This window comes from Strix aluco, chromosome 2, assembly GCF_031877795.1.
Source record: "Strix aluco isolate bStrAlu1 chromosome 2, bStrAlu1.hap1, whole genome shotgun sequence".
Taxonomy (NCBI): domain Eukaryota; kingdom Metazoa; phylum Chordata; class Aves; order Strigiformes; family Strigidae; genus Strix; species Strix aluco.
In genome coordinates, this window is record NC_133932.1 from 11,741,959 (window position 1) to 11,761,562 (window position 19,604).

The window sequence follows — 19,604 nt, forward strand, 5'->3', positions numbered from 1 at the left end:
GAGGATTTCGTTCTACAGAGAAGTTAAAGCAATTTATCTCTATGAAGCTTGTGAGAGAAAATTCACCCATAAGAAACCCAGGAACAGCTAACCAGTATCTCAGAAGTACTTCAAAAGCTAACATTTCTTATTGGGGAAATGTAATCATGCAATAAAAACCCTCAAAAACACCAAAAGCAAATACAGAAATTTAAAACTCGTTATGCTTTGGGTGTTTTTGGAGGTCAGATGGTTTACAGTCATATGAAGCATGTCTCTTGTCAGCTAAGTTAGCTGAGCAAGCTGAACAAGTAAAAGCATGCCTAGAATTGGAATAAAAGAAACCAAGCTCCCCTGTTTTGCAGAGAATATTGTAGGGATGATGTGAAACAACAGCAGACATTTTTGTAAAAAAAAAAAAAAAAAGGTACAGGAAGCAAAATGTTTAGGCTTTAAAAGCTAAATTAGAGAAAAAGAGAGAAATGCCTCTGACTTTTCCAGAGCACCAGGTCAACTAGGTTTATTGTGCTGCTTCAATGGTAGCTGCAAAGTAAATGGTTAACATGACCAAGCAAGGCAAGTTACTTTACTATCAGCATGGAATACAGCACGAATACAGCATGGAATTCAGACGTTTCCTTAAACTGTTTTTCTTCTGATTTCTCTTGACCCTCTCATTCATGTTCCTCTCCCTCAATTGGAATTAAGATATTCTCATGGAAGCAATAATCTCACTCCTTCTCATATGCCACAAGAGCACAAGGGGAAGCCTTCAGGGGCCAGGAGGAGGACAGGAGGAACAGAACTTGGGAAACATGGCAACAAAGGAATTATTCCTACTAAACATTAACCTTAGTTTGGATTCACAGGTGGTACTTTCCACTTCAAGCCTATTCTCTGTTTCACAAATCTACTTTGATAAATTTCTGGTACAATCCCATATGTAACGACATAACTTCCTCTTTTTTTTAAAAAAACTAGTCCTTCCATGTCCTAGACAAACGTGCTGATATTTCTAACTGTTGCTTAGCTCTAATTTCCCTGTGAAGTTAATGAAAAGGCTCACACTTGATTCAACTGAGAGGAAAAATTAGTGGTAGTTTAAGGTATATTAGACAGTATTTTAATGATTGAAGGAAGAAAAAAAAAGCATTATGAATTTTTGCTGTTGTGTTAAATAATAAATTAATCCTAAGTGGAAAATATTGTAATGAGTCTGGCAAAAACAAAGCATGGAAGAGCTTACTAACCAGTCTTTCCATGGAAGTGCATGCCAAGGGACAGGAGGCTGAAATTAAGAAAACGATGGGATTCCTGGCTGACAAATACATCAAAAAAAGTTACTGAGCCGCATCACATCACAAAACACACCCTTTGAGAAAGACCCAGTGGAATACAAAAACAGTCCAGCTCATGGAGCCTTTCAGATAGTCCACTTGATGAAATACTTCAAGCTCCTTTCTTCCCTTCTTGAATGACTGATGACACAACAGCTGCTACGGCACACAACTCCTTTTAAATCAGTGTTCTGTTGCCACTTTTGGCACCAGTCCTTAAACCTTTCACAGCAAATAATTACTATGCCTTACTCAAAGAATCCAATATGATTTTCAAATAAGGAAGTCTGAATGAGGTATAATTAAATAGATCCTATTGCTAAACTCAATTGTGCCTCTGTATTACCCTGCCCCTCAAATGCAACCCTTACAAAAGGCTGGCACTCAGATCCCTTGCTTGTTACTTGTGAAAGTCTAGCTCAAATGTTTAAGTATTCAAGTTATTTTTGCATATGTAATGGCTCGACAGAAATTACACTCGGATAACTTATTTTCTCTTTTACAGGATTCACTGTCATTTCCCTGTTTCCTGCCACTATCTCTTTTTATCTCTTTAACTGAAATACTGTAACCACAATGAATACATTCTTTAGTGTAAATAGTGTGACATGCTCATACTTCAACATGAGACACTGGTGGTGCGATCAACAAAGAATGACTGAAAGGAATGGTCACCACAGAAAAAGACATGGAAGCAAAACTATGGAGGAAGCATTAAGTGGAAGATGAAAATGATTCTAAATATTTCAGTAAATAACTAATGGCGTGATAGCAGTAAGAACATGTTTAGTTGTAACAAATGGTTATTTGTCACTAAAAAGACAGTACTTTCCAATTATTATCATGTATAATGGAACACACTATCCAACTTCATAAACATGTAATTCTGTGTTATGTCTAGAGATGAAGATGGTTATGGTTAGAATTACTGCATGCCAGGTATTACATAATTACAGAGCACAATAATTACAGAACAAAATAAACATAATTACAGAACACAAAGGACAGGAAAGGGAATGGCCTGATTCCCTCCTTCCCAGGTGTTATTTCAATACTGGTGCCAGATTTTACACTGTTTACCTGGGTAACCAGTAAATTCCAGCACAAGGAATGATTGTTTGATTAGATGAATGCAAGCCTGAGGACTAGGATTTTGCAGGAGAGCCAATTACATAAATTTATGCATTCAATTCTCATTTTTCACAAAATGGCAAAGTTCTATAAAATTGCTTGTTCTGTATTTACTTAGACAGTGTAACTAATTGAGAAAAACAACAGTAAAATTTAAGTCCACGAGAGATATCAAACTGTAAAACAAAACAAAACAAAAAAATATTCTTTACAGTTTTTTTAAAAAGTATCCACACATTTCCCATTAAAAGCAAGCTGGCTATTACACATATGCTAAACTTGTAAAGTTCAGAGCCCTCTTTGACAATAAATTCCTGTGGAGGAGCATCCTTGTTTTCCTCTTAGTATTTACGATGAATAGAAAAGAGCTATACGTATGAAGGTTTTGCAGAAAGGAGCTGACAGTTAAAACTAGAATTTGGCAAACAGACTTATCTGTTGAGTGGAAAATAAAATTCTGCAAACATTTTCAGAGAAAAAAATGATGGACTGTTTAATCAAAAAGATGGTTGTCAATCATTACATGATTTTATCGCATTATTTCATCCTACAGCTCTTTTATTCCCTACATGTTCTTTGGGAGTGGTTGGTTGGTTGGTTTGTTTTAAAGACTGAGTTGGTCTGATAGTGTAAAGTATGGTATCTTTGATATACTTAACGAATAAAATAAACACAGTCATATTTAAGGACAGTATCTGTGCTAATTGTGGGATGTCAAAAGAGTAATGCTCTACACCATTTCAGCCAGCCAGAAAATACTTTATAGATGGAATAGAGTAATGCCAGCAAGATCACATAATATGACTTAACTAAAGAAAAGCAAATCTTCGCTGCATTTTTTCCTCAAATTCCTTTTTCATTTTGAAGTATTGCCACTGTTCAAGGCTCCTTTCCCCCTTTCAGTAAAGAAAGGAGAAGCCAACTATTGTCTCTAATGACAGCAGAATCAAGACTTCAGTCCTAGTTATAGGATAAAAGGCAGATTACAGAAAATGACAATAGGCGTATGCCTACTTAAACAATTCAAAAATGTGGGTTGATAAAGTGGGTGGGAAGTCACTCTTAAACCATCTGTTTCTGAACAATTTAGTTCTCTCCAATATTTTTGCCCTCAGATTGCAAATGTTAAAATATAGGGCTATACTTGTCATACAACAATAAAGTAGTCTATGTTACACTAATTTGTTCCCTAAGCAAATGGGGGCAGTAAATCTTGCGAATTTTAAAATTTCACTTCATGTTTTTGAACAGTTTATAAAGTTAGCATCTGAGTACGCCCTTTTAAATAAGTCATAATTTTTCAGCCACAAGTAGATGATAAAAAACTTCAGTCTTCCAACTGGACAAGTTAACATACTTTTCATAGACCTGTAACATTGAATATGAGTCTAGGATCAAATTTTATATTCCTTTCCCACATTTGTGAACAGCTCCCATTTACTTTAATAGGACCAGTAAGTCCACAGAGAGAGTGTGGTCAAGATTAATGTGTTCAAAACTGAACGTAAATGGAACGTCATGCTGTCATCCTCTGCACCTCTGAAATAGAGCTTGTTACTGTGACTGTTCCATCTTAATCTCATGCATTTTTCACAATCATGCTCTTATACCTAATTTTCTTCTTCACGTATTCCATGAAAGTCAGAAGTTCAAGGTGCATCACAAGAAAACTCTTGTTTTGCCATTTTTCACAGTTTCAAGGCATCCAGCACCCTACAAAGATATGGTTCTAATTCTAAGTGTTTTTATAAACCTAACAATTGTAGCATCTGAAGACTTTCCTCTAAAATTAGATTCCGATTTTTATCCACATCTACCACTCATGGCTACTAATTCACCTACGTTATCCTCCTGTTATTCAGCAACTGCCTTTAACCGCAGATTAAGCAATGCAAAGATGGATTTAATTTTAGTTTATATATTTGGCAAAGATATTCCACAGAGTTTCTAAAAGCAGAATTTTCATTACCTGGGAGGGATTGTGGGGAGATTTCTTGAACTTCTGGTGTTTTGGATTCAGCAGGCCATACTCGAGTTTCATTCTTAGCTAAAGGGACAAAGACATTAGAGATTAATTGAAAAGCTGTATCTGCTCTGTTCTACTACAGATTTATTTCTGTCCCACTTCAGTTTGCCAAAGCAAACCAACATGGATAAATGTGGAAAGCTGAATACCTTTAGGAATCAATGAATTTCCACTGCACAATCAGTACAAGCATCTATCTAGTTATGTTAAATGCATATATTTTTGGTATTGTTTTGTTCATTAAAATATTCCTTCAAAATAAAATTTACAGTAAGGAATTTAATGCCTTATGAACCATTACTTTCACAGTGCAAGATAGTCTTCAGTCTAGCATTTGAGCATCAACAGCAAAAATGCTTTCAAAATTCAAAGACGTAATATTTTCTAAGCATTATACAAGAATAGTAGTCTAATAAATTTTTGAATACAATGGGATCATCACACTAGTCATATCCTTATTTTTCTTTACATTACTCCTAACAATTATGGTATTCCAACAGATATAAAAATATTCCAGCAGTGGATATAGGGAAAATTAATTAATTTTTTCTTGAATAGTACATCTGTTGGTTTTTTTCCACTGAGGACCAAGGCAATATATTTTGTAGTTTTTTTCAGGACTGCTACTCTTAAAGAAAAAAGCATGTTTTTGACTAAGTAAACAGAAAATAATTTGAATATTCAATAAATATGATATTCTGTGATGCATTATTTTGACTTTTCTAAATAATACAGAATTAGAATCATTGCAGTATGTCAACAAATCATAATCAGTCATAACTTCACACACAGCATAAGCCTTATTGCATTTTATTGTAGACATACATCGTTCCCAGGCATCAGTGAAGGATATCTGTATAGATTTGGACAGTATGTCTTTTTGTCAGTGATTTTACTCATTTAAATTATTTCTCTGAGTATTTTTGTTTTCCAAGCAATGACTCTTCCCTGTTTTACACTCCTTTGAAATCGAGTAGTCCCTTGCGTGTACACCCACGTACTTCATGTTCTCTGGTAAGGAACACATAGTAAACAGAACAGAACAAAACATTGCTTGTCTGCCCTGTTTTATTTTTCACAAAGGTGTTTGTGTAATCTACCATAAAGAGTGACTCCAAACTGGCATCACACCAGCTATCTATTTTAGATATATCAGAGCATTTAAATTTAGAAGTCCAAGTTCTACGCTCAGCCAGCTGAGGAAGTTGGACATCTCTAGGACAATGAATCTACCTTTGTCTTTTTCCCAATTTTTTTTTCAGAGTCACATTCTGGCATTTTTACTGTGCACACTACTGAACCTTATAACCAATCTGAAAACACAACATTGTTTTCCTGCAGAAAGATACAATTGTACTGGCAGAAAATTAAAACAAATACAAAAGTTCTAGATACTGTAGTCCAAAACTAATATTGGAGGTCTTAAAATATGGTTTACTAAAAGTAAGGGGTATGAAAACTAGTTTTGTCAAAATACTGTCTACTGAGTTTTAATGATACCTTTGTTACCTGCAGATCATATACACGTTAAAACCAAGCTAGTAATGATAAACACCTTGTTTTCTATGCTTGTTGTTCAAAGAAATTATTAATAATCAAGTTAACAGTGTGATTAATTTTATCATCATGATCAAAAACCAGTAATGCTTTGTAATGTAAATACTGCAATTAAGTTTTTCAACTTAGCTTAATTTTTTGTTTTCTCACTGCAAAGCAAGCCAGTCTGAGAATGTGCCATGGTCAGCACTGGAGCAACAGAGTAAATTAAACAAAGCAGAAATAAGAAAGGAAAAAAAATCTGTCTAGTTGTTCAGAATATATTAAGACTAGCCAAGCCAAAAGTCATCAGCTCCAGAACGCTACTCAAGGGATCTGTGAAAAATGCGTTGTGGACATTATTAAGGTTTTTAAAGATAGCTGTATTTCCCACAGCTATGCTATTCACAGATGATATGCCAGTTTACAGATCTTAAGCAAAAGCCTCGATTAATCTTTTTCCTTCAGGTTTCAGGCATATTCACAAGATACACATGAAACCTGTACTGCAATGTTCTAATTTCTGGCTGCCATTTTTTCACGGATTTAATTACAGACAATAAATAAGAATCTCTTCATGAAATAATTTCTCACATATACTCAAGCCAGAGCTCATATAAATAAAATTCACTGAAAATCTGGTCTTTCAAATGGACAAATGAACTTCCATTTTTAAATACATATATTGAAAGATAAAACTGATGAAAAAAATAAGTTACATTATAAAACAAAAAAAAACCCCTAAAGTCCATAAACATGACTGTTTTCCCTCCTTTCCTCTATGATCAAAGCTACTGCACATTCTTTTAAATGGCTGTGAAATACCTTAAAAACCTGTTCAGATATTTTAAAATAAGTGAATTTCTATGAATCCTTGTAAGTCCGAACTAATCATTAATTAGACAGAAAAAAAAAAAAAAAAAAAAGAGATGGTAAAAGAGGGGGAAAAAAAGGACTTTTCTGCTTGCATACATGATGTCTCATCACTACGCTTCTGATACCGCTCACGAACAAAACAAGCTTAGTTCATTTCTGCTTACCCAGTTTTTTCCTGGATGCTTGATGTATGTCATCTATTGTCAGGAGAGGAGGAAGTTTCTGCTGAGTTTCATTGAGACCTGGAACAATAAGGTGCACTAGAGAGAAAGATGTGTGCCATTAATTCCAGAAGAGGTGAAAAATACAATCTGCCCTCTGAGATATGTGAACAATTACTACCGAACCATTGGGAGTTTAGTTTGAGTATCTGGGAAATTAGTTCTATTCAGTAATTATCACTCCCATTTGGTACTATTTCTCCTTTACACCACTCACTGTTATTACCACCATTTCACAATTAATCAGAATTGAAAACAATTCAATACTGGGGCATACAACCCCATACTGTGGTATCACAGATGCTGGGACATCCTGTCTGGTGGGCCAAGAAGACCCAACACCAAACGTGGTTAGTGAGTATCTGTTTGATTCACATCAGTACATTAAAACTCACACAAAGCAAACTTAAGCCAAAGTTATATAAAGTATTTCCATATATATAAAGGACTAAACACCTTTCTGAATCCAGGAATAAATTGGTCACAAGGTGCATGATCCAGTGAGCCTTTTCTATCTATTTCAGGCAGACCAGTAGTTCACCACACTAAGCACTATATACTAGACTTTTTCCCTGTTTTTATGTTCTAAGCCAATATTGTGTATTCTTATAGTCAAACAAGAACAGAAAGCATCAAACTGAATGGCTTGAGGGAAACAGTTATGTCTCAAGATCTAACCTCAAGCTCTAATTGCAAGGAAGGTTACAATATACTTAATTATCACATATTTCATATATAATATATTTCACTATCAGTACAGGTTTATGTCTGTAGATGGTACATTATCACACTACCTTAAAAAAACAAAAAAACCCCAAACCCTCATCTCAATAAGATCTTTGCCACAGAACTTTACTTGAAGTATGAAAGAAGTTCTTGGCTTAAACAGTGACAATATTTTCTTTTAAATACTATGACAATAAAATGATTCTATTTCCCTTAGGCTACATCATCCTTGAACCATCTGTGCCACCATAAAATATACCAAATACAGCCTGAACCAGCTGCAAAATACCCTTTGATATGCAGGGAAAGATCTATCAAGATCAAGAAAACTAGAAGTATTTACATAGTTCTAATTTTCAGCCAAAGACAAGGAAAAATAATTAAAATATCTTCTAGTCACCTAATATTGCTCCTGGCAGAGAAGAACTATCTGAAGTTTTTGACTGCGTCCGATTTTGAATAACTGTGGAGACAACAAAGGGATATTAGAAAATATTTTTTAAAACCCCCAAATAAGAAACAAAACCACACCTGAGACAAGCCTCAGCATTCTGAAAACCTTCCAACTTAATAATTGGAGATGAGGACACCATCCTAATCTTTTCTGTATTTACATTCCGTTGAAGAGATTGCAAACTGTGTTCCCTCTACATCATCTCTTAACTGTGCACCTCTCTTTCACCTAGCATATCAGTTCTATATCCTTGGTGGAAAATGACATTCTATGTTTATGATAATATAGGGCCATCTCCAGGCCATCTCATTACCCTGATGTTCACAAGTCTTCAAAAAAAGATGCATGTGAAGTAAATGCCAATATAGTCACATTTTAACGGTAATTACCGTATTTTGCTTTCACACCACCCTCCAGTGCTTTCCTGTCCCTGAACTGTGAACTACCTCCAAAGACAATTTACTTGATTTTGTTACTTAAAATTATTCACAGTACAATTTCTGTCAGCAAGTTTTAATCTGCAGCTCATTTTCTATCAGCTATCTTTAAGTAGTTAATTTTCAACCATTACACTACTATACTACCTCTCACTACTGGAGAGTAACAGGCATTTCTAAAGGGCAATATGTTTAAGTCTACTATAGACATCTCTCTCCGAGCAGGGAAAGGAGAAGAACGGAGTCTAAGTCAATGTCTTAGCTGAAGATACCCACAAAAAGGTTTGGTACAATGAATCTTACCCACACTGCTGCCCTTCATGCCTGACTATCAAGTTATGCACAGCTGGGAGATCAACATACCTGGACAATCCAGTTGAAAGAGTAAAAGAATGGATACTAGCAGAAATCAGAACTGATTGGTATCCATTCAATGACTCAACTAAGTCATTGTTTATAATGCAATGTAATAGCTCATTTTATTAACACAGATCGGTAACAGTTTAATAGTATTTGTAATCAAAGGATATGATAATTTGTAAGGTTCCACCAATTCTAAAAGGAAACTTTCATGACATTCACATCTGAGTCATAATTTTTTTTTTAAAGTTACTCTTGCATAAGAATCAATTCAAAAAAATATACAAATTTACCTTGTTTGATTATTGTGACAGGGACCAACTTCTTATTATCACGCAGTGTAAGCTGAGAGAAGAAGGGGGGAAAAAAAAGCATTGTGATAACTGCCATAATAGCAATTGAACTTTCTTAGTAATAGAGGGCTCTAATCCAATACCACACCTGCTCCAAGTTAACACTGGGTATGGCTCTGGCCCTAGCTACTGAAGGTTACACTATTGCTTCAGTTACCATGGGCTAGTATAGTAATATTGCATTTTGACCTCATTTTTTCAGCTTGAGATGTTTTGCTTCACAAAAACATGGTATTTGGCAGCTTAGGAATCCCCAATCATTTTTTTGTTTTAAGAATCTCTTGAGCATTCACTGGGGAGTAGTCCAGAAATCTAAGAAAAGCTGAAATTTAACTACACCAAAACATCTGAAACATACGCAATTACAAATTTGGTCACAGGATATAATTATATTCTCAGGAATAGCATATTTAGAACACAAACTATTTCAGGACTGGGAATCAGCACTCTTGGATGCACAGTCTGCTTGAGGTAGGTTAACCCAGAGTAATTTTATTTGATTAAATTGTTTCCAGAGTATAATTGGCCAGCCACCCATGTTGTTCTTACATTTTTATGCTAAATACTTGGCCTTTTCTGATGTTCACTTGTCTTTGACCCATAGTACTTTTTGCCTAAGTGTGAATCTTTTCCAGCATTTTCATACCACAAAAATAAGGAACACATGAATAAACTCCACATTTATTGAAAGGAAGAAAACAGCTGATCCCAGAGATTATAATTCAGTATTTACTACCACACATGGGTACTAGAAACAACTTCTGAAAGCTTAATAATACACTCAGGTGATGAGAGGAGGTAGACTGTAATGCCAGCAATATACAAATGCTAAATACATTAAAAGTGGATTTTTTTTTTCAGTTATATCTAAGTTACAAGAAAGAAAATAACTCAAACAATTACCTCTCTGTGTTAAATGTACACCGCTACAGTCAGAATCAGTTCATGTTCATTTTGCACTTCTTGAAATCTGGTCTACTTCATGTGAAAGAACACTCACCACAAAAATTCAGCATTCGATGACAAAGCTTTAATTATTTACCTAAGGATAACTATTTTTTCTCCATTTAAATATTTTTTAAAAAGCTTTAAAAACAATCAAAGACCTACCAAAGTCTAAGAAACTGAGAGAAGGCAAATCTCAGTAAGATGGCCCTTTCCCTCAGGGAAATGGATGGAGACTGTGTATTCTATAAAAGCCATCACTTTCTGCTACCTAATTAGTCTTACATTGGCATGAACATGGTTGGAAATTAAGTGGAGGTTCCGATCATTGTCATTAATGAAGAATACAAAATAATCTTTCTTTTTTTTTATTCCTTACTATTTTTCGTTATTATTAACAAGGTTTAAGTTCTATTTTGCCTTCTAGTGAAAAAATTGTGCTGCAGATGATCAGCTTCTGAAGTAACCCTGTTATTCATGTGACAAACAAGTGGGATGAAATGCATTTATCAGAAGATGGTGTTCATTTTATTGTATTTCTCATCAGGAGCCCTACAAACAGCTCTCAAGTTGTAGTGAGTACTCGAGTAACTCCAGTGTGGAAATTCTAATCATAATTATCAGTCCTTTTACTAGTAAAAGGTTCTTATATTGACAAGAGCTTCCTTTCTTTGTTGAGTAATAATGGATTACTTTAATGACAACAATATGAAAATGCTAAATACATTAAAATACATTCAAAATTTAGTTCCTCACTGAAGAAGAAATCATTGACATGAAATCTGTGTTCTGCAGCTGCTGTAATTACACTGCTCAGCTGCACGAATCTGCAAGTGCTACACTTGAAATCTACCACCATGTTGTCAATACTCTCTTCTCAGGCTCCAAAAAGAGGCTACTTTAGATATTTCTATGTGTACTTGGACAAATTATTTCAGAAATATCTGTAGGAATGGCACTATCAACTGTATTTTCCAGACAGAATATAAAGCATATAGGTATTAGGAACATTAGATATTAAAATGACTGTGGCATCTCCATGAATGAAGAACATAGGAAATAAAGTATTTCTTACTTTCAGAGGAAAATTAGAGATGTAAGTTATACCATAAGTCAGGCATCTTAATTTCTGACTATCTAGCTATGGCATACTGCATAAAAGGACTGCAGTCCTCAGACATTCTGTCAAGGAACATTACTTTTAAAAACACTTGTTCTTTCTACCTTTCTTATATTCCAGTACTCCAAAAAGGCACAAATAATTGGCATACATGTAAGAGACTCATCAAGGAAGCAATTATGGTCAATCTGGATTGAATAAGTTTTAGAAGAGCAGGCATGTTTTCTTCTAGAGTTTAACAAGTGATAGAAGCTAGGAGTCCTGGAAAAATTGAGAACCCCACCTTTCAGACTGACATTACAAAATTAACAGGAACATAATCAGACAGAAAGGAAATCAATTTCTACTACATTTTCTCTATCCTACCACCACCCATTGTGTATGAAGGGAAAAAGAATGACCAGCTCTAAAGCTCTCCTTTTATTCCCCTCTCTCATTACTTGTAGCTCACACAGCCCCAGGAGTTTAGTCAAATTTAAAGGATGAACCTGCCAAAAGAAACACAAGCTAATATGTGACCAATGTTGAAAGGGCAGAACGACTAGATGGATCGGTAATGTTGCTTTAATAAACAGCTTTTAAAAATGCCTCCTTACAGAGAAGAGTTAGGACCATGCTGATATGAGCCAGTTATGTCTTTGGAGCACAATAAGGCACAAACAAATCTTGGCCTAAAGAACATTATAGCTTTGCACTGATGACATGATTGCACCACTGAAACATACCCCACCTAATACTGTGGAAACTGAAGTAATAAGGTAAACTTAAGAGCTGGCCACTACCTGCTTCTCAGCCTTAGTTTTATGGCTTTTTGCACCACTGAAGTGAGAACGATAAGAGAATTTTTAGAATAATCTACAGAATGTTTTCATGATATTCTTTGGAGGGTGATAAAGCAGTACTGCTCTGGAGCTAAGCCCTGTGAAGCTGACTAAAAAGACTGGATGTTGGCTCCAGTCCTCTTTTCATGCTTAAGCTGTGCAAATATTTGGAAAACTGCTTTAGCTCACTTTCTCAGGACTTCTCTTGCATAAATAGAATCCCTGCTTCCACAGAAGCGACGTAACAGAGTCAGGGTCCTGGCACACAGGATTTGCTAAGAGGAATGAAGGAACTCAGCTTGCACTCCATATGCCAAAACGAGTTACCTGGTCTTGGGCTGTCATACGTAACTTTAAAGACGCTTACGGGACCAATAGGAAGAACAGTAAAGTTGATTTCATCAGCAACATAATGAGATGAGAACCTTTCTGAATATCTAATCAACTAGCTTCATATTACTCACAGATAAAACTTTTTCTTGTATATGTAAGACATGACCATGTTTCCAATAACCTAAGCATTATACTGCTCTAACTCCGTATGTAATGCTATAATTAAAGTATTACTGTCCTAATTATTCCTACAAGAAAACATATATAATAGACTGTGGTTTGATTCCTGAAGGAATTCCAGGTTAATTACAAACTATTTACAATATTGTACAATATGAAGAATGAACAATGAGAAACTATACATGACCATTTCCTACCATGAAAACACTTGGAAAATCAGAGACAGAAAAGAATTGTGAAGAACGGATTGTTCCCTTATAATAATCACCACTCATGAGTCAAGCCTTTAAAATGTCTGAATCACAGAATCATCTAGGTTGGAAAAGACCTTGAAGATCATCCAGTCCAACCATTTACCTAGCACTGACAGTTCCCAACTACACCCTATCCCTCAGCACTATGTCGACCCGACTCTTAAATACCTCCAGGGATGGGCTCCACCACCTCCCTGGGCAGCCCATTCCAATGCCTCACAACCCCTTCTGGAAAGAAATACTTCCTAATATCCAGTCTAAACCTTCCCTGGTGCAATTTGAGGCCATTACCTCTTGTCCTATCGCTTGTTACTTGGTTAAGAGACTAATCTGCATCTCTCTGCAACCTCCTTTCAGGGAGTTGTAGAGGGCGATGAGGTCTCCCCTCAGCCTCCTCTTCTCCAGACTAAACAACCCCAGTTCCCTCAGCCGCTCCTCGTATGACATGTGCTCCAGACCCTTCACCAGCTTCGAGGCCCTTCTCTGGACACGCTCGAGTCATTCAATGTCCTTTTTGTAGTGAGGGGCCCAAAACTAAACCCAGTAATCAAGGTGCGGCCTCACCAGTGCTGAGTACAGGGGTAAGATCCCTTCCCTGTCCCTGCTGACCATGCTATTTCTGATACAAGCCAGGACGCCATTGGCCTTCTTGGCCACCTGGGCACACTGCTGGCTCATGTTCAGCCGGCTGTCAATCAACACCCCCAGGTCCCTCTCTGACTAGCAGCTCTCCAGCCACTCCTCCCCAAGCCTGTAGCGCTGCTGGGGGTTGTTGTGGCCCAAGTGCAGAACCCAGCATTTGGCCTTATTGAAACTCCTCCACTTGACCTCAGCCCATCGCTCCAGCCTGTCCAGGTCTCTCTGCAGAGCCTCCCTATCCTTGAGCCGACCAACACTCCCACCCAACTTGGTGTCATCTGCAAACTTAATGAGGGTGCACTCGATCCCCTCATCTAGATCATCAATAAAGATGTTAAACAGGAGTGGCCCCAAAACTGAGCCCTAGGGGACACCACTGGTGACCAGCCGTCAACTGGATTTAATTCTATCCTGGCTGAAACCAGGACAGTCTCCACCCCTTATTCCATAGCATTTACGTTATGCTTGAGTTCCAAATACATTCTAAGGAATAACCACCCTTTTTCCCAGGTCTCACAGATATCATTCCCTCAGTCTAAGGGCCATCCTTCCAAAATGACTACTGACTTCATTTAGTCTATAACTCTGGGTTCCATCTGTCATGGCAGTCTTTAAGGCTGGAGGAATGAGGTGGAGTTGGCTCAGTCGGTGGAGCAGGAGGCTTTGGATGTGGCAGGAGGACGTTGAGAGGCACCAAAGTTTAACTCTGTTCACCCTTTGGACCCAGCCATCCAACCAGTTTTTTACCCAGCGAAACATGTGCCCATCCAAGCCACGAGCAGCCAGTTTCACCAGGAGAATGCTGTGGGAAATGGTGTCAAAGGCCTTATTAAAGTCAAGGTAGACAACATCCACAGCCTTTCCCTCATCCAATAAGCAGGTCGCCCTGTCATAGAAGGAGATCAGGTCTGTCAAGCAGGACCTGCCTTTCATAAACCCATGCTGACTGGGCCTGATCATCTGGTTGTCCCACATGTGTTGTGTGATGGTACTCAGGATGAGCTGCTCCATCAGCTTCCCAGGCACCGAAGTCAAGCTGACAGGCCTGTTATTTCCCAGATCATCCTTCTGATCCTTCTTATATATGGGTGTCACATTGGCCAGTTTCCAATCTGTCGGGACCTCCCCAGTCAGCCAGGACTGCTGGTAAATGATGGAAAGCAGCTTGGCGAGCACCCCAGCCAGCTCCTTCAGCACCCTCGGGTGTACCCCATCCGGTCCCATAGACTTGTGTATGTCTGTGTGATGCAGCAGGTCACTGACTGTCTCCTCCTGGAATGTGGGGGGGTCGTTCTCCCAGTCTCTGTCTTCTAGCCTGAGGAGGCTGGATTCCCTCAGTACAACTAGTCTTGTTAATAAAGACTGAGGCAAAGAAGGCATTAAGCACCTCAGCCTTTTCCTCATCATTTGTTACCATGTTTCCTCCTGCATCTAGCAGGGGATGGAGGCTCTCCCTGGTCTTTCCTTTGTTGTTGAAGTACTTACAGAAACATTTCTTGTTATCTTTGATTGCTGAAGCCAGATTAATTTCTAGCTGGGCTTTAGACCTCCTGATTTCCACCGTGCATAGCTTCACAGCATCTTTGTAATCACTGAGAGTGGCTAGCCCCTTCTTCCAAAAGCTGTAAACTCTCCTTTTCTCCCTGAGTTCCAGCCAATGCTCCCTGTTCAGCCAGGGTGGTTTTCTCTGCCACTGGCTTCTCTTACAGCACCTGGGGACAGCCTACTCTTGTGCCATTAAGACTTCCTTCTTAAAGAGTGCCCAGCCTTCCTGGACCCCTATACCCTTCAGGATCGTCTCCCAAGTGATCCTTTCAAGCAGGTGCCTAAACAAGTCAAAGTCAGCCTTTTGGAAGTCCGGGATGGCTGCCGCCTCTCCTGGCATCTCTAAGAATAGAGAACTCTATTATTTCATGATCGTCTGAAGTAACAAGGATTTCTACAATTTTTCTTGCAAAGTTATCCCAGTCTACCTCAGGGATAGTACCTCTAAAACCAAAGCAAAACAAAAAGAACCCCAGAGGATTAGCTGCTTAAACTTGCAATTTGATGAAAAATTAAGGAAAGGAAATATGAAGAAACCAATTTAATCTCATAATAGAGGAGTTAATGTTCAAAAGTTATGAATAAAATGTCTATTTTCCACTGTATTAACACTAGTCTACCAACAGGTTCAATCTACTGAGCCTTCATTCCTGCTTCAGCTCTTGGGAGCAAGAAGTGTCTGTGTATGTGAATCCACGCACATATGAGACCCACCCATGTTTGATTGATAGCTGCTAGCAAATGCCAGATGAGAAAAGAAAAAGAGGAAATGAATAAATATTGACATTTATTTATTGACAAAAGTCTTTGAATGCTTTGATGAAATGGTTAAAAATTCTACCTTGCCACCTGCAAGGATTAAATGAACTGCCTAGCAATTTTGATAAGCAAATCAAATTGCCCTTTCCAGCTTCCTCTGGTTCTTCAAATGCTTGCTTCACGGATGAGAACTATCAGTGAATTCAATGGGATGACTAACGATTTTAGAAGACCTGAATATACACGATTAGTCTGTAAAATAATAGCACTACCTTACCACAAAATGAACCAACCAGCACAAATACCACAGGTTAACAAACCTGACTATTACAAGGGGATAAGTAAATTTTAGTGTTTAGAATCCACACGGGAAACCATCAGCTTCATCTTTGTTAAACCGGAATCAGTATATGTAATCATCTCAGCCACAGTTCTTAATCATTTCATCAATCAATCAACACATATAAACACTTCTCCATACAGTCATCTAGTCTTAGCTTTAACAGATTTTTTATATTGGCAATTTGTTGTCATAATGTCTTTCTCACTTTAGAAGAGAAGCAAAAATTTGGCCATACAAAATACAAATGTGGTATAAAAAATAAGACTGTTTTGCATACCTGTGTTTGGGAATTAGGTACCAACTTGTACATATTCTGGAGTTGTCCATTTACTTTTTTATCTAAATAAATAAATACACAGAATTACTTTTTTTGTCCAAAGCAAACCAAGTTTATTCACCTTTTAAAATAGCTAAGAAATTTAGGAGGCTTAATTATAAAGTATAAAAACACACCATGTAACAGTTCTGTTTGGTCCTGTTTTTCAAATTATTTGCAAAGCCTCCTCTTCACATTTTGACAGAGAGGAAATGAAATGTATTTCATTTCATGTATCAAGTAAGAGAGCTGAAGTGGTCTTTGGGACTTACTAAGAAGTCAGAGGTGCCTAAGAGGATTCTTTAATAAAATTAATATAGCCACAACACTAATACACAAGGAAGAAACTTGAAAGAGGAATTTCTGCATCCCATCTGTCAGGCTGGTACTAGGACTGGCTAAAAGCATCTCCAATAGTCTTTAAGTGCGCTCTTCTGAAAGAAATACACGTTTATCACTGGCAATACAGAGCAGACGTATCACTTCTCTTTGTGTTTCCTTTACCTCAACATATGAGCAAAGTAACGCATGGATTTAATCTTTCTCTTAGGTTTTTCCTCTTAGTTTCTTAGTATTAGAAGCTTCTTGTGATACAGCTGTTAAGTACAGAGGAGAAACAGTCCCTCCCAGCATCTCATATTCTAGCACAATGCTTCAAACTTTGTCTACATCTTCCACCTTTACACTTTTCTGCTCCCTTTGTGTCAATAGGCATGGAAACAAGCATTAAGCTAATTGTCATATTTCTTCACAATTCCATCCAAAACAGATAAGCAATAGAAAAAAATTCAACTATAAAGAAATATCAAATGAGAGCCATTTAAGTTGACATGCTATCCTGAAAAAAATCTTTCAAAGTGCTTGATGCTTCTCAGGAACAGGACCTACTACTGGCCTAAAGACAAGGGAAAACTGACAAAAGTTTCCCACTGATTCATGAGAAAATCATGTTATGATGGTCAGAAATAATCTACTTTCATCTCTTTTGATAAATTTTGGTTAAATAACTGTTGAACATTTGCCATGCCTTTTATGTCTTCAAATCATGAATTAAAAACAGATTTTTCTCCCAACAAGTTTAGTATGCAACAAAAATTTGGCCTGTGGATTCAACAAATACAATAACATGCAACAGGAATTACAGTTTATAGTAATTTATATATTCTTCAGCGAGGAAAGAAAATTTACAGTGAAAGATGTTTGGCCTAGGTTGAGATGCCTCTTAATATATGAAAAGACCTTGGGATGGTTACAGATTTATAATAAATGTTCACTCTCTGTTTACTGCCAACAGTTTCTGTATCTACCTACTATGCACTGGCAATATGAAAGGCTTGAATCTGAAAGGTGCTGACAACTTTCTGATTAGAAGATACTTTATCAGCAGACCAGAATGTAATAGCAAGCTCCCTGGATTTAGTTGCTGCAGAAGCATCCACTGAATACACAAGTCTACATTCTAGGAAAAAGAAATCTCATCTAAATAGAAGATGAACTCTTACAAGAAAGTATCTTTCAACCAAACTCCATCTGTCTCCGTAAGTTACAAGAATGATTCTACTGGCCTATTAAAAATGTATAGTGTCTGTAAGAAACAGTATTTAGTAATACATTATATACAAAGAGATAATTTGGTGATGCCAGTGGACATTTCAGACATTTTCAGTGGACACAGTATTAAACTATAAACACTATGCACTCTTCATTCCCTCCTATTTTAATTGCTCAAATATATTCCAGCATTCACTCTACAGATGGCTTTAAAATGTTTAAAATGTAGGAAAACCAGTCATTTAGTAAGCCTTCTTTAGAGCTGTGAAGCAGAGTTTCTTTTTGTGAGGCAGATATGGGAAAAGACTCCACCGTTCTCCATCTTAAGCTCATGGTATAACAATGGCATTATTCTGGATTGCTAGAATGACTCTATGGGCACTGGGCAGGTACTTCAAAGTTACGGCTTTCTAATTTACGATGAAGGCCAGCAAAATTCTTTATTAGGGAGTATGACGGCTTTTGCAGTGTTACAATCCACCCTACTGCTCCCCTTCCTTATCTGCAAGTATATTGAGCTGTATAACTCACCAACAACTTGAAAGTGAGGTCCAAATCAATTTCAGCTAGAAATCTCATATGAATAAGTCTCTCTTATGAGAATTCCCATTCTTTCAAGTCAAGCTGGAAATACTGAGCATAGGAGTTTGCATCATCTTCTGGCCAACATCATGCTCAGAAATAACTTTATGCTTGAGAAAAACAATTTAAATTGGACAATGTTAAGTTCTCTCTTCCTCTCTTTAGAAAGAGGAAGACTCTGCTTCTGCCTATTTCCTCCATTGACAACAATAATTCTTTGAGCAATACATGTTTTTTCAAGGGTTAAATTGATGTCACTTTGCCTGTATTGCCTTGGGACTTCAGAGAAAAAGCTTAAAATATGACAGAGAACAGCCAGAGATGCCATACACTGCCTCCATGAAAACCCAAACAAAAGCATACATAACAGCCCATGCTTCAAACACAATTTATATAATTCCCTGACTGAAAATTAGCTTCAAATTCAACTTTCAAGCAGAGTCATAAAGGGCCCATTGTGATGCATGCTGGATAGGACAGGCCCTGTCTTGCTTTTAACTAGCTTGAACATAAAAGCAGATACAAAAGAAGATTCAAACAAGGATAGTACTTTCCATTGCCTCAAATTAGTAATGATCTTATTATTCAATGTCCAAGGAAAAAGCTTGGAATCCAGTCAGAAATATAAACATATGTACTCAACACTCTACGTGTATCTAATCACTGTTAGAGTTCTACCAACCTGCAACAGATCCTCTACTATTTGCAATGAGACAACACCTTTCAGAAGAGTAGGTGGCGGTTTTTCAAAACACAAACTATTTCCAGTTTCACTAATTC

The 19,604-nt window shown here is 37.1% G+C and overlaps 1 protein-coding gene across 1 annotated transcript in view; it reads right to left on the reverse strand.

The window, feature by feature from the left end:
- Positions 1 to 19,604, reverse strand: part of ABI3BP (ABI family member 3 binding protein) — a 167,142-nt gene that overhangs the window by 117,978 nt on the left and 29,560 nt on the right. Inside the window, 5 exon segments of the mRNA XM_074816699.1 lie at positions 4,417 to 4,494; positions 7,050 to 7,145; positions 8,233 to 8,295; positions 9,377 to 9,428; positions 16,653 to 16,714. Coding sequence (XP_074672800.1) covers positions 4,417 to 4,494; positions 7,050 to 7,145; positions 8,233 to 8,295; positions 9,377 to 9,428; positions 16,653 to 16,714 — 351 coding nt within the window.